The 22,078-nt window shown below is 51.8% G+C and overlaps 11 protein-coding genes across 11 annotated transcripts; 5 read left to right on the top strand and 6 right to left on the bottom strand.

Annotated features, from left to right (window-relative positions):
• Positions 1-158: 158 nt before the first annotated feature.
• preB (alpha-factor pheromone receptor STE2) lies at positions 159-1,301 on the bottom strand (the record flags this gene model as incomplete). The annotated part of the gene is made up of 1 exon (XM_022633960.1): positions 159-1,301. One exon carries the CDS (start codon positions 1,299-1,301, stop codon positions 159-161), a length of 1,143 nt encoding a protein of 380 aa, XP_022486023.1.
• A 762-nt stretch (positions 1,302-2,063) lies between these two features.
• On the top strand, positions 2,064-3,962 carry PENARI_c016G07698 (uncharacterized protein; the record flags this gene model as incomplete). Its single annotated transcript, XM_022634109.1, has 4 exons — positions 2,064-2,114; positions 2,159-2,267; positions 2,325-2,563; positions 2,613-3,962. 4 exons carry the CDS (start codon positions 2,064-2,066, stop codon positions 3,960-3,962), a joined length of 1,749 nt encoding a protein of 582 aa, XP_022485935.1.
• Positions 3,963-4,327: 365 nt separating this feature from the next.
• Positions 4,328-5,512, bottom strand: PENARI_c016G12312 (uncharacterized protein; the record flags this gene model as incomplete). Its single annotated transcript, XM_022634209.1, has 1 exon — positions 4,328-5,512. One exon carries the CDS (start codon positions 5,510-5,512, stop codon positions 4,328-4,330), a length of 1,185 nt encoding a protein of 394 aa, XP_022486085.1.
• Positions 5,513-10,157: 4,645 nt separating this feature from the next.
• On the top strand, positions 10,158-13,110 carry chsG (chitin synthase class III; the record flags this gene model as incomplete). Its single annotated transcript, XM_022633954.1, has 5 exons — positions 10,158-10,235; positions 10,284-10,767; positions 10,825-11,186; positions 11,241-12,920; positions 12,973-13,110. 5 exons carry the CDS (start codon positions 10,158-10,160, stop codon positions 13,108-13,110), a joined length of 2,742 nt encoding a protein of 913 aa, XP_022485965.1.
• Positions 13,111-13,636: 526 nt separating this feature from the next.
• Positions 13,637-14,430, top strand: PENARI_c016G03854 (NEDD8-conjugating protein UBC12; the record flags this gene model as incomplete). The annotated part of the gene is made up of 5 exons (XM_022634014.1): positions 13,637-13,657; positions 13,717-13,807; positions 13,902-14,191; positions 14,252-14,341; positions 14,392-14,430. The coding sequence occupies 5 exons, from the start codon at positions 13,637-13,639 to the stop codon at positions 14,428-14,430; spliced, it is 531 nt and encodes a 176-aa protein (XP_022486091.1).
• Positions 14,431-14,945: 515 nt separating this feature from the next.
• Positions 14,946-15,458, bottom strand: PENARI_c016G09014 (cytochrome c oxidase subunit VIIa; the record flags this gene model as incomplete). The annotated part of the gene is made up of 4 exons (XM_022634133.1): positions 14,946-15,025; positions 15,098-15,133; positions 15,286-15,328; positions 15,429-15,458. The coding sequence occupies 4 exons, from the start codon at positions 15,456-15,458 to the stop codon at positions 14,946-14,948; spliced, it is 189 nt and encodes a 62-aa protein (XP_022486063.1).
• A 382-nt stretch (positions 15,459-15,840) lies between these two features.
• On the top strand, positions 15,841-17,006 carry PENARI_c016G11050 (TBP-associated factor 8 family protein; the record flags this gene model as incomplete). Its single annotated transcript, XM_022634179.1, has 2 exons — positions 15,841-16,165; positions 16,231-17,006. The coding sequence occupies 2 exons, from the start codon at positions 15,841-15,843 to the stop codon at positions 17,004-17,006; spliced, it is 1,101 nt and encodes a 366-aa protein (XP_022485995.1).
• A 173-nt stretch (positions 17,007-17,179) lies between these two features.
• On the bottom strand, positions 17,180-17,537 carry PENARI_c016G02942 (uncharacterized protein; the record flags this gene model as incomplete). The annotated part of the gene is made up of 2 exons (XM_022633996.1): positions 17,180-17,270; positions 17,320-17,537. The coding sequence occupies 2 exons, from the start codon at positions 17,535-17,537 to the stop codon at positions 17,180-17,182; spliced, it is 309 nt and encodes a 102-aa protein (XP_022486069.1).
• Positions 17,538-17,710: 173 nt separating this feature from the next.
• On the top strand, positions 17,711-19,144 carry PENARI_c016G04129 (putative Rad51 family DNA repair protein; the record flags this gene model as incomplete). The annotated part of the gene is made up of 2 exons (XM_022634022.1): positions 17,711-17,770; positions 17,819-19,144. The coding sequence occupies 2 exons, from the start codon at positions 17,711-17,713 to the stop codon at positions 19,142-19,144; spliced, it is 1,386 nt and encodes a 461-aa protein (XP_022485950.1).
• Positions 19,145-19,204: 60 nt separating this feature from the next.
• On the bottom strand, positions 19,205-20,374 carry PENARI_c016G07649 (threonine/serine dehydratase; the record flags this gene model as incomplete). The annotated part of the gene is made up of 2 exons (XM_022634108.1): positions 19,205-19,974; positions 20,041-20,374. 2 exons carry the CDS (start codon positions 20,372-20,374, stop codon positions 19,205-19,207), a joined length of 1,104 nt encoding a protein of 367 aa, XP_022486057.1.
• Positions 20,375-20,622: 248 nt separating this feature from the next.
• PENARI_c016G05515 (Ketol-acid reductoisomerase) lies at positions 20,623-21,819 on the bottom strand (the record flags this gene model as incomplete). The annotated part of the gene is made up of 1 exon (XM_022634053.1): positions 20,623-21,819. The coding sequence occupies one exon, from the start codon at positions 21,817-21,819 to the stop codon at positions 20,623-20,625; it is 1,197 nt and encodes a 398-aa protein (XP_022486086.1).
• Between the last annotated feature and the right edge of the window lie 259 nt (positions 21,820-22,078).

Here is a 22,078-nt window from a genome sequence, read left to right as displayed (position 1 = left end):
CATTGACAAAAGGAAATATAAGTGCCACATAAAGTGCGAGAATGTGCATGCGAGGCTTGGCTCTGAGCAATGTGTACAGAGTAATGGAAATAAGTCTCAAATCTCTAGGTGTTGTTGGACTGATTGCGATGACGTTTGCAATGACTGGATCGTCCATATCAGACAAGTGAATGGTTTCTCTGAACTCGATCGACAGAAATGTCATGCTCAACAGCAATCCCATAGAAAGCATCTGTGTCCCTGGAGCTTCCTGAGCCACCTTTGTTCACAGTGCGATCTGAGTAGCATAGAGTTTGAGCAGCGGCTATGGCTGTCAGATCGGTTGGGCTGTCTTTGGTTGTAGGACTCAATGTGCTATTGGCTCCACCAGCGAGGACTCGCCATAGGTTACGTCGGCGCGCGTCTTGACTGCGAGGCGGTCGAGATTGTTCGAGGGCAGCGCCGGCCCAGATTGATGAGAGTGGGAGTGAGATGGCCACCAGGGTGAGGACGTTGGACGCTAGTTCCGGGACGATGATGTAGTACTGGGTAATTGAGAAGATGGCTGGAACAACCATGGTCTGGCAGCCCATGATAAAGATGATTCTCATGGGGCCGAACTCGCGCACGCCAAGTTGACGGCGCTGCTTGATGGCAAATCCGAGCTTGGTGACAAAGATCACACAGAAGAAGCAGATGGAGACGGTGAGGGTCACATTGGTTGCGCTCTCAATCCACCAAATTGATTCCATGTACACCACTTTGATGATGGCAATCGAGTTCTCGACCATCCAGGCGCAGCGGAAACCAATTACGAACAGGGCCACCAGGATCGATAGCCCTAGGAGAGGGTGTCGGTATCGGCGACGAACAGTCGAGCAAACCACATTGGTTTGAAGCACAAGCGATGCTTCAATGCAGGCCACTACCAGGGTCTGAAAGACAGTGGCCGCAATTGAAATGGCATATGCACTCGCCGGTACGGCAGAGTAGTCGTAAGAGAAGTAGGGGTATACTTCTTCGAACTTGGTGGAGAAGTGAATGACTTGGAATAGCAGACGCAGGCAGTTGAAGAAAAGTGCCATGCCATTCACGATAAACACCGAGGACTTCCGCTTGTCAGAATGTGTCAAAAGCAGAAGGATGATCAGTAGAACAATTGATGCTCCTAGCTGGCAGCCGTAGTTGATGCACACTCGGACGTTGTACATGACGAAGACATCCAGAGCTTTCATTGGCACCTCAAATTCCGTGCCGTTTGCATAGTGCATGATGACATTTTCTTGGTAAGGGTCTGTGGAGCTGCGGATACCGTAATCCATGTTGAAGCAGTTGAGATCACACTAGAAGTTCTGAAGCGTGGAGAGTATGCATGACAGGGATCGAGGATAAAAATGGTCAGGAATAAAAGATATAGATATAAAGAAAAAGATGAATACCCCAAGCCGAAACAGACAATGGACATAAATGAAGAGCTGGCCATAGTGATGTTGAGAGACTGATGAGGCATTGTCGGATAGAATGAGGAACAATATCAACCAGGTGGAGAGAACAATATTAAGGTGTGAGACAAAGGAGCACTCTGCTTAATGAGGCCCAGACAACCGATAGATGCAGAATGGCTGCATGAGATCGACCAAGTTAGGAATATCGGGGATTTGACTCGTTCGATTGCGAGGCTTCAGTCGCTAAGTTCGCGAGTTCTTTGTCTGCCTCTCGGCGACTGGGATGTTTTCGTCATGACTTCCACAGATTCTCGGATTAGATGTCTCTGAATCCTTCGGAGTCGTATCTGGAGTTGGTTGAGACGAAGCTTGAAATCTGACAAATTCCAGGTCGTCCAACTGGAAGCTGCCTGGTCTCATGTCAGTCATGTATAAGGCGTGGAAGTATGTCCAGGTGCCCCGTAGACACCCCTGACAGATAGAAACATACATTGGAGGCCCAAGAACAGTAGTATACTACAACCCATCACCCATCCAAACCGGATAGATCAACAGCTGAGATGGCAACCTTGCAAGTATACTCGAGCCAAGACCGCGGTATTTGCTCCGCTTCCCCGCGACTCACCTCCATCCATCACCATGGCGGTCCCTCAGCGGACACTCAACTGGCTCTACAGTGTATTGACCAAGGTACGTTTCTCCAGTGCGATATCATCACCAAGCTAACTTGGCAGGATCACTACGACCCGCAGCAAACTTACCAAGACCCGAATCGGACCTACCACGATGTCGCCAACGCGCTCGCCCAGTACCCCTCGCTCTCCCCTCGAACGGATGTGTACAGTGAGTGATATAATTGATACAATTAGCTGGAAGCGCTCTTGATCTGATGTCCCGCAGCATACGAAACGGGCTTCTCGGCCCTCCTCCTGCACCTCGTGGGCACGTTGCCGGTCACCTTCCGAGGGACAACATACCGGTTCCCCATTGCGCTATGGATTCCAAACACATACCCACGCGAACCTCCCATTGCATATGTGACTCCGACGCAGGATATGGCTGTTCGTGTTGGACAGCATGTGACGCTGGAGGGGCAGGTGTATCATCACTACCTGGCACACTGGGCCGAAGCTTGGGATGTGAGTGTTCATAGGATGCTTCTCGACAAGCAAGCTAACCCGTCCATAGAGATCTAGCATCGCCGATCTGCTGTCTATCCTCCAGGATGTCTTCGCCAAGGAGCCACCTGTCCGATATAGACAACCGCCCCAGTCCCAGCCAGTCCAGGCACACACACAAACACCGCCGCCATTACCTCCTCTTCCACCCGGTGTCGGAAGCTCTGCTACAAATGTGCAGCCGCAGCGGGTTCAGACTGTAAGCCAGGCACCGCCACCGCCTCCACCGAAGCCAGGCGCGACAGGGGAGAATCGACAGCCGCCGCCATCACAATTGGGTGATCGATATCGATCCCCTCCACCACCACCGAAAGAGCAAGACCCTCGTCAAGCAGCGCTATCACACCAAACCCCTAGTCTGGGAGCCCGCCCGCATCAGTTCTATCCGCCTCCTGGCCCCGGTGGGCCTATGTCACCACCACAGAGCCAGGGTGTGACGCCATATTATAGAAACAACGGAGTACCACCTCATGTCTCTGCCAATGTGCCAGGCCAGTCTCCTCCTCAGGCATATCAACCGCGACCTCAATTGCCCCAGTCACAAGTCCCTCAAGCACAAACACCAGTACAATCCCTTGCTCCAGGCTACCAAGGACAAGGATATCCTCCCCAACCACACCAGCAACAGGCAGGACCCCCATACCCCCAACACTCCCCCTACCCATCAAACTACCCACATCCACCACCAGCAGCTCCAGCCCCCAAAGCTCAAACTCAAGACCTTCTGACCTCCCCTTTCGAAGTCGAGCTTCCATCAATTGCACCCACAGGACCTGCACCCCCAATTCCCCCAAACCCAGAGAAAGATGCATTGCTGCACGCTGTATCGCAATCCCTGGCAGAAATCCTCCGCAACAATGCCGCTCAATCCGATACAGCAGCCCAGTCTCTTGTCTCGCAGTCACGCTCTCTACAGGCTGCTATGGCTACCCTGCAGGGCGAGGTTTCAAACTTGAATGCTCTACACGCGACATTACAGTCCAACACCACTGTTCTGCAGCAGTCTATTCATCGTGCTGATGCTACCATTGCCGATGCCCAGGCTCGCTCTACGTCTGTTCAGACTTCCGGTGCGCCTTCAGCTTCAACTGCTCCCAGTGATACGCCCGCCGGTCTTCCTCCCATTGATGATATTTTGGTTGCGCCTACTGTCGTCGGGAAGCAGCTGTATGATCTCGTTGCTGAGGAGCAGGGTATCCAGCAGGCACTCTATGCGCTGCAGGCTGCGCTGGTTCGGGGTGTCATTGGTGTTGATTCTTGGTCGCGGCATACGCGTAGTCTTGCCCGTGAGGCTCTACTTAAACGGGCTTTGATTCGTAAGATTGGTCGTGGGATGGGGTTGGAGGAGAGTGTGGTTTGATGTTTAGCGGCATTGGCTGGTTATTTGCTGTTGTAGATACCCTATGATGTGAAGATAGTAGATCGTCTTTGATCACACAATGAACCTGTCAGTCCCAGATGATACATGGGTAGCTAGGGTTTCATATATGCAAATATTTACTACGAGCTATACTCTGTACACGTATTATGTGATACTCCAAATGGGAATAAATGAGAGGATAAATTCAAGGACCGTTCCGTCTGTGTGCCTCACTCGCTGTACAGGGCATAAGGGAATAGTTGACCAAAAAGTATAAACCAAGCCGTAGAAGGCTGCATACATACAAAGAATCAGAATATAAAAGACAAAGCAAAACCAAGACGCCCAGCTGATCTAAAGGAACCTTATTTGACCTCATTCGCATCGGAGAATGGACTCTCCACCCGGGCAGGTGGTGTCCCGGTGGAGCTTCGCCCGTCACTTAAGCCAGAAATTCGACGTGCTGACTGGCGATGTGCAGAGTCTGTGTCCAAGTTGGCTGATCTTGGCGTATCATCCTCTTCATCTGAGGAGGCATCAAACGTGGAAATGTTGTGGTTGAACTGCTGGCTATTCGTGGCAGATGGTGCCCGACTCGTGTTCTTGCTAGTGTTTGGCTCGGACACTTCTTCGATACGGTCGGTGGCAGGCGGGTTCTTGTTTTCCTTTTTCTTCAGTGAAGGACCACGCACCATTACGGGTTTGGCTGTCACACTGCGAGCCACGCATGAGCTGTTGCCCTTGACGGCCTCCGCGCGGGCGAGTTGCGCTGGGGTGATGGCAGGTACGGCAGGTGCGTCTGCAGGGGTCACCGTGACGGCGACTGGGGAATCTTCGCCGGGTGTGTTGCCCCCAGCTCCTCCATTGTGAATGCTGACCACGGCGGCCCGAGAGCGTTGAATCTGCTGCGCAGGAATGGCACTAACAATGGCATCATTGCGGTAGATTGTCGTTGCCACACTGCTACGCAATGTGGGAGAGATGCTCTGGTGACCGGTGGTGGTCGTCCAGGACGAATCACGGAGATCGCCTGGCATAAAGAAGTGTTGGTCAGGCGTGGCACCGGGGAGAGGGGGAACAGGAGGAACGAGAGAGGCCGGGGTTTCTGGCGGAGAACGGTTGGTGACACCGGGGATATAGGCGATTTGGATCACGTTGGAGGCACGGGTTAGGACCGTGGAGGCGATGGACTGTCGTTCACTGCGAGCAGCCGAGAATTCGTTGTTCTTCTCTGCCTCCTGGCGCTCCTGGCGCTTCTTCCGAATAACGAACCACCACACCAAGAAGACAATGAGGGCAATCGCAGCCACACCACCAATGACACCACCCGCAATGGCACCGGTATCGCTGCCACCAGAGGATGGCTGGGAACCACCGGTCCCTGTTGAAATACACTTTGTGGTGGCGCATTGGTCACAGGTCTGGGTGGTCATGGTACAAATTGAGCCATCAGGGCATGATGGGCAGGTGGGGGAGGAGTTTCCACACGGTACGCAGCGCTTGAAGAGAGAGCGAGACGGGGAGAAGGCGGAATCGATAGGTTCGAGCATGATGGGCGAAAATAACACAAGAGAGGTATCAACAAGGCCGGTCAACGGCGTAAGGAATGTGCAGAGTAAGTAAAGTAAAGGAGTGTGGCTCAATCGGCGTCAAGTCGTGAGCGTAAACAAGATCATAAAGCCAAGTCGAGGCGGGAAACGAGTGTATAAAGGGAGGTAAGCGTTAGGCGATAATCATCGTCTGGAACGAACCCAGATCAAACAACTGGAGTCGCGTATACGGTAAAAGGTCGAAGGTGAGATGAGAAGAACAAAGAGGAGAGAGACGGGAGAGAGAATGGGGGCCCAAGTCACGGGAGTGGGCCGGAGGTTCCACGGGTACGGGGTAGTCAGGTACAACAATTCTAAATATACGGAGTAGAAGACAGAAGATAGAAGATCGAACATAGAATAACATTTAGAATAGATATTTAACTACGATTTAATATAGAGAAGCACGATTGTTTCATCCCATGTTCACCTTACTTAGAAAAAGGGAGAGACGAGGGTTGGGGGGGGCTGTGAGTCCAGACTCTCGGATTATCGATGTTCCAAGATTACATGGCGTAGTCTCGACTGGGCACTTTTATAAGTGGCTGACATCCACAGGCTTCATCAACCTGTAACATCTACGTGCATGTACTCAGCCCTCAGTATGTCATTTCCCTAAGATTACTACCAGCTAGCCCTAATCAAAACCCTATAATTTGTAGTTAAAAAGTTTGATTCCTCGTGAGATTAGAAGGGGTGCATATGCTTTCCCATGCAAGGTTCATACCCTATACATAAGGGGTGCACATAGTCTTTGTAGAATCCTACCAGATTCTCTACATCCTAGATAGTCCCTTATAAGCATTGAAGTTATTTCTTTGTATGACTATAAATACTACAGTTTACCCGTGGACTCAACAAAAGAACCTGTCCAATCAAGGACTGTGGGTGGATCTAAGTGGGCCCCAGATCTTAGATAACAGCCTTGGCGATAGTTCGGATTTGAATGCCTTCAGTATAGACATACTTAGTTTAAGGATTATAATAATTGGTCTTATTCTACTTTACTTATATGTAACTTTCAGGATTAATGTTGTCACAGGGAGTACTGTGTGGATTATTCATTGAAAACTCTAACTATATATCTCGAGACTGTCAGGCCAACTGAGACATATTGCGTATTTTGATGAGACGATCCAGTTCAATATTGGATTACGCATCAACTACCAGGAAAAAAAACATCAACAAAGCCCCTTCAGCCGGAATGATCTCGGCAGGCTGGAGAGCGCCGGATGCGTTGGTATACAGCCGTGGTTCTCGCATCCCAACCCGCCTCTTCCACCGGACTAGGAACTATGGTCAATGGTCAATTATTATTTTCGCGGGACAGCCTGCCTTGACTCGCGGGGCATTGGCAGCTGCAGTTGAGAAGCCGAAGGGAATTTCGGATACCCTTCCTGGCGGCATGCCCCGCTTCCTCACCTTGGTAGCTCAAAGTGCCGCCGAGGGGAGGCCAGATGTTCGATCTTCCCAAGATTGGTAACGTGTACTTCGATCAGGATTGGACGGCGCATACCGCGTACACCATTTCAACAAAAAGTGGTGCTGTAGCTGTTCTACGACCTGATGGGATTTTACACAAATCCTTTGTAAATAGTGCATCTCAGAGCAATTCCAGTTAGACTTGAATATGAAGATCAATCCAGCTAATTTCAATCTCTGATGCCCAACTTTGAGAGTTTGGAACCGGGTGCGAAGTTTAAAACTCTCTAAATTAGACCAGAATGGATCAAAGCACGGTTGAGCATTGAAGTCGAAGTCACGGAATATATCTCCCGAAAAGGGCATTTGTCCTGTCGTATTCGGTGCCAACCCAGGCTTTCCATTGAATTCTTGCGGTTGGATAAAATCCTGTGTAATGATTTCGAAAGAACTGGCCTGTAAATAGGAAGCTCCAGGTACAAAAATCTGGAGACATGGTTAGTGACCCTGACGGACAAGGTGTTGATTATAACTTGCCTCGCCTTTAGTAGATACTGCTCTCTAAGAAATTGGGGCTGTGCTTCAGAAACTGGGACATCCCAACGAAGCGGCCTCAAGAACCCTAAGTCGAAAGCCCTAAAGCTCTGCGTCCAATTGTGTGATATACTGAACCTGGAGCAGCGTCCCCGGTAGCCTTAAATTGGCAGAATTCTCTTCGCATTGTTTCCGGACATTATCGTAGAGCATATTTACCGTCCTTCGGAGAAGTTCATACATCTTCAGAGTTGCAATGAACCACTCGACACGGGAGAATGTTCCCTGTGGCTGTTCACAAGTCGTGGAGCCCACTACTAGATAACTGTCATCGATCGGTTCTGGAAGAGGCGTGGATGGCTTATAAGATATCATGACCGGGCGACCAAGGATGATGCTGATTGCCCTACATATTTGTCAGCTAATTCAGGCAATAAGAGTTTCACCCTCATACAGATCCAGCATCACACAACCATGCCATACCCTCCTTCGAATCCGAATCTCGGCAAATGATCGGTGCTCATTTCCAAGGTCGGAATGCAGCCTACACTCTGCCAATGACGTGCCAGCAGCGATTGGGGTCTCGGGAGCCTTAGAGGTAGTGGGCTATCAATAGGAGAGTCTGTGCCAAGGCAAGATCACCGTCTTCGAGGTAGTCTACATCTAGAGCTGTTTTGCAGGTGTGGAAGGCCTCGGATATGGCCTCTCGTTCATGCTGAACAATATCGAAAAACTGACAGCCAGAAGCGAAGATCACATTCAACCCATAATAGAAGGTCGTGCGATTCCCTCTGGCGTCTCCCAGACCCGGGCCATTTGTTGATCGCGTTGAAGGGCTGTCCTTGTTTCTCCGCACTGAGTCATAGGCTGCGAGAAACGCCTCTTTGTGCACAAATGGGTACAGAACATGGATCTTGGAAAAATAACAGTCGACAAGGTGAATTCAAACGTATTACAATTCCTCGCGCTTTCCCGGTCAAATTGGCGCCGAGAAGACTCCTGCTACGGGGCCAGTGTTTTTTTGATACTGTATTCTGCAACTGCTTGATAAAAGCGACCGTGGACGAGTCTCCAAAAATCCACCTTTCGACTGCTCATTGAATGGACGGGAGACCAGGCCCATTGCAGTCACGCTGGAAATGTCTTTTACCGGCTGGACAGGGTATCTAAGGCTTCCTGTAATGTCCGTGGTGCTTCGAACGATATCAGCGCACGACTTTCTATCACGCTCACTGGGCCTACCTTGGTTTACCTGGAGCATTCTCATAATGGCAGGTCTCTCGACGGCGTTGGCAAGTGCCACACTGAGGCTGACCTCCATCACAGCGGATTTTATGTGATCGACAAGTCTGACGTGCAACACTGACTCTTTTCCTCTTGGTTGGTCTTTGGGTATGAATACTGTGGTTAGACATCTGTGTGACTAGGATCGGAGAAGTGTGATGCTGATAGAGCCAGGCGGTGAGAAAGTATATATATTGGTCTACAAACTATACAATTGTTGTACGGAGTACACATGAAGATATATCATCGCTGGGGTTCCAAAAGGCAAAGTGGAGGATCAAGTAACCAAATGGTTCCTAGTGATTTTATTCCTCCGGGATGGATGTGATATTGTATGGAAGAAGAAACATGACTACAAAGGACCTATAAGACCAATCCGAGTGGCCAAGACAAGCTTTGACCGCCTGAAAAGGGTTTTTGGTCATTAATCTGTAACAGGCTACATCGGATATAACCGTTGATCAGCAAACATGGAGTAGATACAGTACAGTATACACATATGTACAGCTGGACAGGTCAGGCGAAAATTCTAACTTTGATCCAGGCTGTAAGTGAGAGGCGCAGTGCAGTTAGCAAATCCGATGGGGCTCTTGGCAGATCCCGAAATAAATTTAGGGGAGATCATGGCGCTAAATGTCTGAGATTATTGCAGGGGACCTGTCCACTTTTAACAAAATTTAGGGGGGGCAAATTTGACTAGTGTAGGTATACCGATACCGTCGTAGTGGATCACATACCTTCCCCTGGACAGCTGGGCAGTTTGTTATGGTTTGAAGAATGTGAGAATGAAGTGTCCCTTTTCACCGAATGTTTCACCAGTGGAGCCTGTTTATTGGGTTCGGATGTTCTAGTGTTGTTCATCCAACCCCAGAAAGAGTAAAGTTGTGGATGATCTGGAGGAGGCTAAAAAAAGATGAAGATTTAGCAGTAACTGAAGAGGCAAAATGGTGGAAGTCCAAACCACCAAATCAGCAAACCATGTTTTTGGTATGGAATCTGGTTCAGGGACCAGTCAGGGTCTTTGGTCCCTGAACGGGGAGACTCCATACCTGTGATCTCAAGGGATGGAGTATGCCCGGGAAAATAAGAGACGAATCAGACTAACTACTAAAACGAGAAAATGAAAGAAAAGAATAAAATGAGAGGAAAGAGAGAGGCTAACCAGGACGGGGCTAGAGATGTCTATTTTTGCTTAGTCTCACTCTATTCTCCTTTTTCCCCCTTCGCTTTTTCTTTCCCCTCCTTGTTGCACGTATTCTTTTTTGGCCCTGGTGGCTTCATTACACCCTTTCTGCTACTGTTTCCGACTCTTTCAACCCTTTCGACCTCTGATACCCCCTTCGCGTCCCTTCTAGCCTAATATACCATGGCCTACCAAGGCTCTGGCTCGCACTCGCCGAGCTACGATGATAATCATCGTCTGCAGGATGTCCCTGCATCGCAAGTAAGCGGATCGTGGACGTCGCAAGACATTTCAACTGACTGTGTGTAGTATCGCGAGGATGAAGATGCGGCGCGTGGCCTGCTCTCGCAACAGCAGGGCCCCTTTGCGACTCCCTTTGATGACCCTAGCTCCCGTGGGCCCTCTCCCCAGCGTCGGGCCTCTGGATACAGTTTGACCGAGACCTACGCCGCGGACTCTGCACCTTCCTACAACGACCCCTACAGTGCTGGCTCTGTTTATTCTGGCCACGAGGAAAGCCCCGCTGCGGCCTTTGGTGTCCCTGGCCGCGTCGCGTCGCCCTATGCTCGCAGCGAGACATCATCCACAGAGGCATGGCGCCAGCGACAAGCTCCTGGAGGTACCCAACCTGGCGGCGGCGGTCTGCGTCGATATGCCACCAGGAAGGTCAAGCTGGTCCAGGGCTCCGTCTTGAGTGTCGACTACCCCGTGCCTAGTGCAATTCAGAACGCCATTCAGGCCAAGTACCGGAACGATGTAGAGGGCGGAACTGAGGAGTTCACCCACATGCGATGTACGTGATGAGTGAGCGACTTCCATATCGGAAACTAACAAGCGTTCGCTCTTTCAGACACCGCGGCTACTTGTGACCCGAATGAGTTTACCCTCCACAATGGTTACAACCTGCGTCCCGCCATGTACAACCGTCACACCGAGTTGCTTATCGCCATTACCTACTACAACGAAGACAAGAACCTCACAGCGCGTACCCTTCACGGTGTGATGCAGAACATTCGCGACATTGTGAACCTCAAGAAATCCGAGTTCTGGAACAAGGGTGGTCCCGCGTGGCAGAAGATTGTGGTTGCGCTCGTGTTTGACGGTATCGACCCTTGCGACAAGGACGTTTTGGATGTTCTTGCCACCGTGGGTGTGTACCAGGACGGTGTCATGAAGCGTGATGTTGACGGAAAGGAGACCTTGGCTCATATCGTGAGTGGACCACAGGCGAAACGGCCTCGAACGGAAGACTAACGCATGATTCAGTTCGAATACACCACCCAGCTCTCCGTCACACCTAGCCAGCAGCTTATTCGCCCCACTGATGACGGTCCTAGCACACTTCCCCCTGTGCAGATGATGTTCTGTTTAAAGCAGAAGAACAGCAAGAAGATCAACTCGCATCGCTGGTTGTTCAATGCCTTCGGCCGTATTTTGAACCCCGAGGTCTGTATTCTTCTGGATGCTGGTACGAAACCAGGTCCTAAGTCTCTGCTCTATCTCTGGGAGGCCTTCTATAACGACAAGGATCTTGGTGGTGCTTGTGGTGAAATCCACGCCATGTTGGGTAAGGGTTGGCGTAATCTGATCAACCCTCTCGTGGCCGCCCAGAACTTCGAGTACAAGATCAGTAATATCTTGGACAAACCGCTGGAGAGTTCGTTCGGTTATGTTAGTGTCTTGCCCGGTGCGTTTTCGGCGTATCGATTCCGTGCGATCATGGGCCGTCCGCTCGAACAATATTTCCACGGTGATCACACCCTGTCCAAACAGCTTGGTAAGAAGGGTATTGAAGGTATGAACATTTTCAAGAAGAACATGTTCTTGGCCGAGGATCGAATTCTATGCTTCGAGTTGGTTGCCAAGGCAGGCTCTAAGTGGCATTTGACGTACGTCAAGGCCTCCAAGGGTGAAACCGATGTGCCCGAAGGTGCTCCCGAGTTCATTTCCCAGCGTCGTCGTTGGCTGAACGGTTCCTTCGCTGCTGGTATTTACTCGCTGATGCACTTCGGCCGTATGTACAAGAGTGGCCACAACATCATTCGCATGTTCTTCCTCCACATTCAGTTGTTGTACAACATCTTCAACACTTTCCTCACCTGGTTCTCCCTGGCTTCATACTGGTTGACCACCACTGTCATTATCGACTTAGTCGGTACTCCAAGCAAGAACAACGACTACACTGCGTTCCCCTTCGGCAAGTCCGCGACTCCTATCATCAACACCATTATCAAGTATGGATATCTGGCTTTCCTCCTGCTTCAGTTCATTCTTGCGCTCGGTAACCGGCCCAAGGGATCCAAGTTCTCGTACCTCGCCTCGTTTATCGTATTTGGTCTGATTCAGCTTTACATTGTGGTCGACTCGATTTATCTTGTTGTCCGCGCCTTCAGCGGTGGTGCGCCCATGGACTTCGACACAACTCACGGCGTTGGCGCCTTCCTCAGCTCTTTCTTCGGATCAACTGGCGCTGGTATCATTATCATTGCCTTGGCTGCCACCTTCGGTCTGTACTTCGTTGCCTCGTTCATGTACGCCGACCCGTGGCACATGTTCACCTCATTCCCCGCCTACATGGTCGTCCAGTCCTCCTACATCAACATCCTCAACGTCTACGCTTTCAGTAACTGGCACGATGTCTCCTGGGGTACCAAGGGTTCTGACAAGGCCGATGCGCTGCCATCAGCCACGGTTACCAAGGACGAAGGCAGTAAAGATGCGGTGATTGAGGAAATCGACAAGCCTCAAGCAGATATTGACAGTCAGTTCGAGGCTACTGTCAAGCGCGCTCTAACGCCCTATGTCGCCCCAGTGGAACACGACGAGAAGAGCTTGGAAGACTCTTACAAGAGTTTCCGTACTCGCCTCGTCACCCTCTGGATTTTCAGTAATGGCCTCATGGCAGTTTGCATTACCAGCGAGTCCGTCGACAAGTTTGGATTCACCGTGAGTTTTCCTTGCACGTTTCCGATGATCATCTTAACTAACATGAACCTAGAACACTGCCACCGACCGTACAGCCCGTTTCTTCCAGGCTCTCCTGTGGTCCAATGCCGTTGTCGCGCTGTTCCGTTTCATCGGTTGTTGTTGGTTCTTGGGTCGCACTGGTATCAAGTGCTGCTTCGCCCGCCGGTAAACAACAAAATGTGCTTTCTTTCTTTCTCATGACTGCCTGGCCTAATATGCCAGTTCTTTTCTTCATACCGTGATCTGTATTCTACTTAAACATGCCCAATTCTCTGATTTTGCAATGCCAGCCAGTATGTACTGTTGCGTCTCTCATGGTAAACGCAACCTGGTGATCTATTTATTTTTTGTTGGACTAGCCAATGGTTGCATTAAGGGTGTTATGATTATCAACCATTTCATATTGAGCACATTGTCCCTGTAGAAGTGTAGGTGGAACTCCGTAGATGTGTATAGATGTGGGCCTCCCAAGGCGGAGAGCACCCGAGGGCGATAAAGCCGATTGCTGATCTGAGCCCCCCGCAGGCCCAACTCTGCATCATTTCAATCACGTCAGGACTGCGTTGCTTTCTTTGCTTGTCTCTCTCTCCGAACGTTGATTCTGAGGACATTTCGCTACCGCAGTCTCCTCTCCAAACTCGCACACCTCCCGCAAACCGTCCGTTCCACTAGGTGGAGTGGTGACTTCAGCCAGGATGTTGAAAATCTGGTCTATGGTAGGGTGGTTTTGACGTGTCGCACACACTCCGGAATATGTCGCTGATAGCTCTTATAGAAGCAACAGCAGCAGCAGGCTGAGAATGCCGAGGGTGCTGCCGGCAAGAAGAAGAAGAAGGTCACCGCCGCGCAGTTGCGGGTGCAAAAAGGTCAGTGAATGTCCCTCGCAGCAGACGTACTTCTGTCGCAGTTGGTATACTATGTCTATTGTGAACATGTCATTTCTGACTCGACTTTTTATAGACCTTACGGAAATCACCCTCGGAAACACAATGAAAATGGACTTTCCCAATCCCGACGACATCCTCAACTTCACCTTGAGCATCGAACCTGATGAGGGCATGTACAAGGGCGGTATCTTCAACTTTACCTTTAACGTCAACCAGAACTTCCCCCATGACCCGCCAAAGGTCAAGTGCACACAAAAGATCTATCATCCCAATATCGATTTGGAGGGTAACGTCTGCTTGAACATTCTACGAGAGGACTGGAAGCCCGTTTTGAACCTCAACGCCGTTATTGTGGGCATGCAGGTTGGTTGATTTCGCTTTTCCCCTGACATTCCATGTGGCTGACAAGTGTGTAATCTATAGTTCCTTTTCCTCGAGCCTAACGCCTCTGATCCCCTCAACAAGGAAGCCGCGGAAGATCTCCGCACCACCCGCGAACATTTCAAGAAGAACGTGCGCAATTCCATGGCCGGCGGGTCCGTCCGAGGCGTATCGTTTGACAGGGTGATGCGGTGAATCAGGACCTGAAGCTTGCAGACTGACCCGAGTTGCCTGGCAGGGCGGCAATGGTTGCGCTGCAGACACACAGAGATGGTATTTATGATCTACGGCTTTACACATGGCAGACATGGTTTGGCAATCCCATGGCGGCGCGCTGGTTTCCACGTACATATATCCGGCGTAATTAGCATTTGAATACAATAGATCCAATTCGCTCATGGCAAATTAAGCGCGTAGGAAGTCGATCGGTTGCTGGTTCCGAGGGATTTACTCCGGTATGCCATGCTCTGATCATACGATGAACCGAGGCCAAAGTTCGCACCAAGTAAGAGGAAAAAGTCCAAAGGCAAAAACAATTGGTTGTCCACAGGCGTATATGTACAATCGATCTCAAATCTAGCCACCCTTCGTACACGACCCGTTCAACCAAGCCCGATGGGCGACATCGGAACGTTTGCCCCCATCCACGGGCAATTTTCTAGAAACGCTTTGACAAAGAAAAGGACTGGCGCCGAATGGGCGGGAAGGAGCCGACCGGATGCGATTCGCGACCGATTTAACCGCGCTGGGCGGCACGCTCAGCCTCGAGGCGGGCGTAGTAGGTGTCGCGCTCACGGACGCGGGGAAGGTGGAAGCCTGCAAGGTATTGTCAGACATTGAGCCTGGGAGCGCGTAGTTTGAGCATAGCCAGGGATGCGTTCTACTTACCGTACCACCAGAGGTAGCCGAAGGTGGTACCGAAACCTGGTGAAAAGAATGCTGGTTAGTATCTATTGACCTTCTTGAACCTGATCCAACTGTCGTCTGGGCGTTTGGATCCCACTCGGTCGCTCTCGAAAGATCGCGATCTCCAATTGTTGTTCGATCATGCCATTCGGATTCGGGTCATGACTCACCGAAAGCGGTGCTCAGGTCCAGGACGAGACCACGGCGGAGCATCTGTAGAGGGACACAGTATGTCAGCAAACCATTGCGATCACTTAGACCGGCCGAGCTGTCCGTTCGGGTCAACCCGGCCTTGCAGTGAAGGGGCACTTACGCCGGTGATGGGGGGGATAGCGGTGGGCATTGTGCCTGATAAATAGCGTCAGTTGGTGCTCGAGGTGCCGTTCAATAGGTGACTGACTGGTTGGAACCCTGAAACGTTGGTGGTGGGGAGAGGAGAGGGGGGAAGAAGAAGCGGACGGTTGTGAGGTGAAGTTGAAGCTTCGGAGCGGACTAAGCGAGTGACCGGATTGGTCGATCGACTTGTATACGATGGTCTGATCAAGTTGAAGGACCAAGTCGAAAATGATGTGAAGATTGGAGAGTGTTACAAGGTTAAATTATTCAATTAGATCTACAGTCTTATGCCCTCCCACCTTTCGTCACTTCAATCAACTCGACAACATCACTCAAAGCTCAAATATTATCGCCTCAGGCACCAACACGTGACCTCCCAAATCATCCCAATGGCTCCTTCACGACGGCGGTTGAACTACTTCAACCTCCGTTCGATCAAGCTCCGGAAACCTGTGGCTATGGCAGCTTCAGGTACTCCTGTCAAGCGCTCCTCGTCGTCCGTCCCCCACAACAATCCCAAGCGACTAAGGCATTACCATCACCATCATCGTCTGCAGGAGCCTGTTACTCTCCCGTCATCCGAGCCAGCTGTGCAAGATGAGGCCCACGTCGACCAATTGATGAACCGTGCTATTGGCATGACTTTGAAAGATGCCGGGTTTAATTTAGCCGAACCAACTGCTCTCTCGAGCTTCCGCAGTGCGACAGAAGAGTGTACGTGACTTGACGTCGGATGTTGTTCGAAGCTCCAACTGACGTGACCCGCGCGAATTTTGCAGATATGCTACGACTTTCCACATTTGCCCGCCAATCCATGCTATCATCCCGGCGAACACAACCTATTCCGCAAGATTTTGAACACGCCCTCATCCGTTTCCGTCTTACACCAGATGACCTCCTTCCTACCCTCAAATCTGCTCGATCTTCTATACCCGCACCGCCATTATTGCCTTCTCCGGAGACAGAAGACGTGCTCCCACCAAGCCTACCTTCTCTCACGGCGCTCAGCAGTGAGGACGATCGCGCGAATCGCTCTTACATCCCAAAACACTTCCCCAGCTTTCCCAGCAAGCACACCTACTCTGCCACCCCGGTATTTGTCGAACGAGATGGCGACCCACGCAAGATTCGAGAACGGGCCGCAGAAGATGGGCGACATGGAGAGGAGGCATTGCGCAAGTTGGCAAGCGCCGCATTCCGCGACAACCAGACAGGCTCTACGGGTCATCACAAGAAACTCTGGGGTCGCAGAACGGATAGCATGGAAACGATGTTCGAGAAGACCGCCAAAGCTCTCACCAAGAAGCTCAACAAAGACCCTCTTACTACATCTGCGGCAGTAGCTTTGATCGACTCCGCCATGGAAATCGACTCAGGAAACCCGGCTGATGCCGACAAGGCCCGGGCCAAGCTTTTATGGAATATGGAGATGGGACCGATTGTCAACTGCGAGCGGGATCTCTGGCGTCGGACGGCGTCGAATACGCGCCGTGGGGAGGAAAGTGCGAAGCCTTCCGCGAGTGCGGAACCACCTGAGGTCATGGCTGGCCTGTGAATTGCAGGGGCGCAGGTCCCATTGGCGTTCTTTTCATTACGGCTGGCGCTTGTTCGATACCCCATGGCAGTGAAGCATTTAATCAATGTTATCTTATTCTCAAAACCTGCAAATAATTGTAATCCATGTAGCCAACTCCGCCCAATGCGTATTGATGCAATGCTAGTGTTCCGTCACTGTGTGCTCGCTTGTTTCTCCTTCAGTTCCTCCGCTTGCCTCAAAGGTTCCCAGGATGTGGTTTCGACCGTCAATCCACCGGCGCAGCTACTGATCATCAGCATTTCCTCTCGTCCGACTGAACTGACGCACTCACCGTCGGAACAACCGCACCACGGGCTTGCAAACAACAACTCCTTTTTCAGGAACGCCATCTTGTGGTGGGTTGCATGAGTATTGTGTCATTTCGAATAGCGGGCACTCCTTCAGGTCGACGGGGCCGCCTTTGCGACGTTTCTCTTGGAAATTGCGATGGACGGTATTGACATGCTCGGGAAGAGTCTCGGTGTGAAAGACACGAGTGAGAGGAGCCATTGGGGGCGGGAGGTGAAGGAATTGGAGAGAGGCGGCGCAGAGGTTATGTCGGAGTGAAGTTCAAGTTCGGGAGCTCCGCGCTATCCTTCCCGAGATCTCTCTGGTCAACCCGACTGACTCGGAGTTCTCGAGTTTGGCTCTTTCAGTGATGCCACATTGATAGGGCCATAGCTATGGCCGCTTACCTCGGGGAGAAATCGCTAGCAGATGTACACCACGAGGGACTGGATGAGGTACGTTATACCTGCTCTTCTTTTAGACCGTGAGCTGACTTGTACAAGATCCTGTCTGAATTGACCCAGTTCTATCCTGGTCTCGCAAGCCATGACTCGCATTCATTGGGCGTACCTGTTTTAGATGCATTGCTTGAAATCTTTGCACCCAAAAAATCCGCTGTACCACCCAATGCACTAGGGGATCGACTCCAATCTCGAAGGGAGCTTGATCAGGACCAGTTGGGAGAATTCCTTACTGAAGATGAGGAAATGCTCTTGCATAGCCAAGCTCAAACCGATCACATCGAAATGCCGGGTGAAGTACACCTGCCAGACGAGACAGACCCTTCTGCCACCTTGTCCCCGGACCCTGAGAGCATCAAGAAACGACCACTCCCTGTTGTGGAGATCTCGAGCAGCTTGTCAGCCTCAGGGAAGTCACAGCTCTTGTACTATCTGACTGCGCTCGCAATCTTACCGCGCAATCATGGTGGTTTACCACTGGGTGGCCGGGAGTCAGCTGTGATTTTCATAGACACTGATAACCGGTTTGACGCCGAGAGATTGCGAGTTGTGGCTCGAGGTATAATACTGCAGCAACATCTAAAATCTGACCCTGATGCAAGGGATCAGCCGGCAGGAGCAACGCTGGGCCATGAGCTGGAATCGCTGCTCGTCTCTTCGCTGCAGCATGTCCATGTCTTTCGCCCACAGTCTTCCTCTGCTCTTCTAGCTACGTTACACAGTCTAGATACCTACCTGTTTGATCTCTCGAGACATCGTTCCGCCTCACGTGCCCTGCAAATGATCGCCATAGACAGCGCCACTGCTTTCATCTGGCAAGATCGGCTCCGCGACGAAATTGCTCGGATTGAGGAGATTGGGCGTCCTCGGGCAGAGGTCGATCGCGAGCGCGAGCGGAACCAGAGCTTCCACTTGTCTGATCTTTATGTTGAGTTGGCGATGGTGCTGAAGCGACTTCAGGGTCTGTTTCAGTGCGCAATTGTGTTCACAACGATCTCGGGGACCCGTGCGGCTCCATCTAGTGATGGTCAATCGGGTCCTGGTCTATACGACTGGCCCCAATCACGGATTCCTGCATTACGGCCTGCTCTCCCAGCACCATGGGGTATATTTCCAACCTTGCGTCTAATTGTCCACCGGTCGTCTGTTCGTCCATTTCCACCAAGCATGGCCCCCCAAGCTGCGATCAAGGATGCCCATTCACGACAGAGCGTGGTTCACCAAGGCAAGATATCGGTTTGTGTCAATGCATGGGGGCGCGTTGAATGGCCCCGTCAGGTGGTGGAAGCCATTGAGGCGAACAATGGGGGAAGCTTTTCATTTTACGTGCGTGAGTCCGATATTGAGATACCCAAGCCTGATGAATGATCAAATGGATTCTATGTACGCCGTCTATACACGAGAACGCGTTCTATAAACCTCGTAGCTTCAACCAAAGAGCTTCGAAATTGCCTCAACAGTGGTGTTTCCACCGCTGAACACAACTCCAACATCCCATCCTTCCTTTCCACCCTCCTGTTCAACCCTCCGTCGGAATTTCTCGTCAAATAGACAGACGGCTAATCCAACAACTGCACTCGGCTCAACAACAACCTTCATGCGCTCCAGAACCAACCGCATTGTTGCTTTGATCTGCTCTTCGGTGACAGCAAACACTCCCTCGACCCGTTCCTTATTGGAGATGACCTCCCAGTTGATAAGTCCAACTGGAGTGCGCAATCCATCCGCAATGGTCAAGGTACCCACGGCCTCAACACGCTTCCCGGCCTCCAGTCCTCGGCGGCAATCATCTGCACCTTCAAAGGTGGGCTCTGCGCCGAACACGCGGGTCGACTTGTCCGAGAACCATGTCGCAACACCGGAGTTCAGCCCGCCTCCACCAATGGGTGTGATCACTGCATCTAAAGCTCGGGTTCCGGCTTGTTCAGTGTGTTGTGCCTCCAGCTCCAAAGCTGTTGTACCCTGCCCGCAAATGATATCGACGTGGTCGTATGGTGGTACTAGAATGGCGTTTGTCTTTGCCTGTATATCTGCCACCACGGCTTCTCGTTCTACACTCGTCGAACCGCTGAATATCACTTCTGCGCCATGGGACTGGGTGCCAGCGATCTTGCTCGGTGTACTGATCCGCGGCATCACGATATACGCAGGGACGCCCAGGGTCGAGGCTGCGAGGGCGAGAGCTTGTGCATGGTTTCCTAGGGAGAAGGAGAAGGATTTAGTCTGGGGTCATCAAAGTGTGCCCGTAGAAGGTTCGAAGATACCAGAGCTGTGTGTGATCACCCCGCGTTGTTTCACTTCGTCCCCGCGCTCCTCCAACAACCGCAACAGTGCATGGAAGGCGCCTCGTGCTTTGAAGGCTCCAATTCGCTGAAGATTCTCACATTTAAAGAAGAACCGGAAGTGTGGATGAGCGGGGGTCTGGCCTTCAAATGGTGTTCCGACGAGCGCCTCCGGGGTTTGCGGCGTTGAGGCGATGGTGTCGAGGGTTTTGCTGGTCAGTAGTGGCGTCCGGTGCACATAATGCTGGATGAGATCATACGCCGCTTGAACTGCGGCAGGAGTGAGCGATTGAGCTGCAACGGCAGGGGAAGTCATGGTGATGTGTAGGAGAGAAGTACAAGGTCGATGACTCTTACCCCGGATCTTCTCCACCTGCGCACGTGGACTCTACGCATTCTAAAAGTATCCAAGCTAAGTATGAGATTGAAAAAGATAAAAAGATGAAAAATGAAATGGGGGCTTATATAGCCTCAAAATGATATTTTCGAATATCTGAAACCCAAACAGAACAGTTCATAGTACATCATAATTTTTGAACCCCCACGGGTATCATAGTAATTAACTTATTTCTGGTTCTCGGGGCGGAGAGAGCGAACGGCCTTACCGGCGCGCCAGATCTCAAGGTCCCGGATCTCCTGCATCTCCTTCTCGTACTTCTCACGGTAGTCCTTCTGGGAGTTGTAGTCGAGGGAGCGCTGGGTCTCAGTGCCGTTGTGGACGCTGTCGTAGAGGTCGTTGAAGACGGGCTTCAGGGTGTCCTTGAAGCGGCTGGACCAGTCAATGGCACCGCGGCGGGCGGTGGTGGAGCAGGCAGCGTACATCCAGTCCATACCGTTACTACCGATCAGGGGGTACAGGGACTGGGTGGCCTCCTCAACGGTCTCGTTGAAGGCCTCGGAGGGGCTGTGGCCACGCTCACGGAGAACCTCGTACTGGGCGAGGAACATACCGTGGATACCACCCATGAGGCAGCCACGCTCACCGTAGAGGTCGGAGTAGACCTCCTTCTCGAAGGTGGTCTCGTAGAGGTAGCCGGAGCCGACAGCGACACCCATGGCGATGGCGCGCTCCTTGGCCTGGCCAGTGACATCCTGGTAGACGGCAATGGAGGAGTTGATACCACGGCCCTCACGGAAGAGAGTGCGGACGGTACGGCCGGAACCCTTGGGGGCAACGAGGATGACATCAATGTCCTTGGGGACATCGACCTTGGTGAGGTCCTTGAAGACCGGGGAGAAACCGTGGGAGAAGTAGAGAGTCTTGCCCTTGGTGAGGAGGGGCTTGATAGTGGGCCAAGTCTCAGACTGGGCGGCATCGGAGAGCAGGTTCATGACGACGGTACCCTTCTCGATGGCGGTGGTGACATCAAACAGGTTCTTGCCGGGGACCCAGCCGTCCTGGATGGCCTCCTTCCAGGAAGCACCATCCTTGCGGACACCAACGATGACGTTGAGGCCCTGGTCACGGAGGTTCAGACCCTGACCGTGACCCTGGGAACCGTAGCCGATGAGGGCAAGGGTGTCGTTCTTGAAGTACTCCTGGAGCTTCTCACGAGGCCAATCGGCACGCTCGTAGACGTCCTCCTTGACACCGGCGAAGTCAATGGTCTTGATACCACGGACAGGGGTGACAACCGAGGAGACACGGGGGAGGGCAGCAGCGGCCGCCACAGCAGGCCGGGGAAGGGCGGCGGTGACGACGGAGCGAGGAGCGGCCACGCGGGCGAGGCGAAGGGCACGGGGAAGACCACGGGAAGCCATTGTGAAGATATGGAAGAGAGGAGAGTGGAGAGTGAAGAAGTAAAAGAAGAATTGAGACCGGGGAAGCTCTGGGATTTATAAATGGGAGATGGCCGCAATCGCTGCGAGTCACTGCACGTGATCCCGGAGAGGTGCAGGACCTCCCCGGCCGGTGTCGGCGGTGGTGCTGATTGGGCAATGGAATGAGTCAGAGATTATGTCATGTTTCCAGCAGCAACCGTGGACGACCTGGCCACATTAGGCGTAGTCTGGATGTTCC

Source organism: Penicillium arizonense (genome assembly GCF_001773325.1).
Source record: "Penicillium arizonense strain CBS 141311 chromosome Unknown PENARI_contig016, whole genome shotgun sequence".
Lineage (NCBI taxonomy): Eukaryota > Fungi > Ascomycota > Eurotiomycetes > Eurotiales > Aspergillaceae > Penicillium > Penicillium arizonense.
This window is presented reverse-complemented; position numbering and strand designations above follow the sequence as displayed.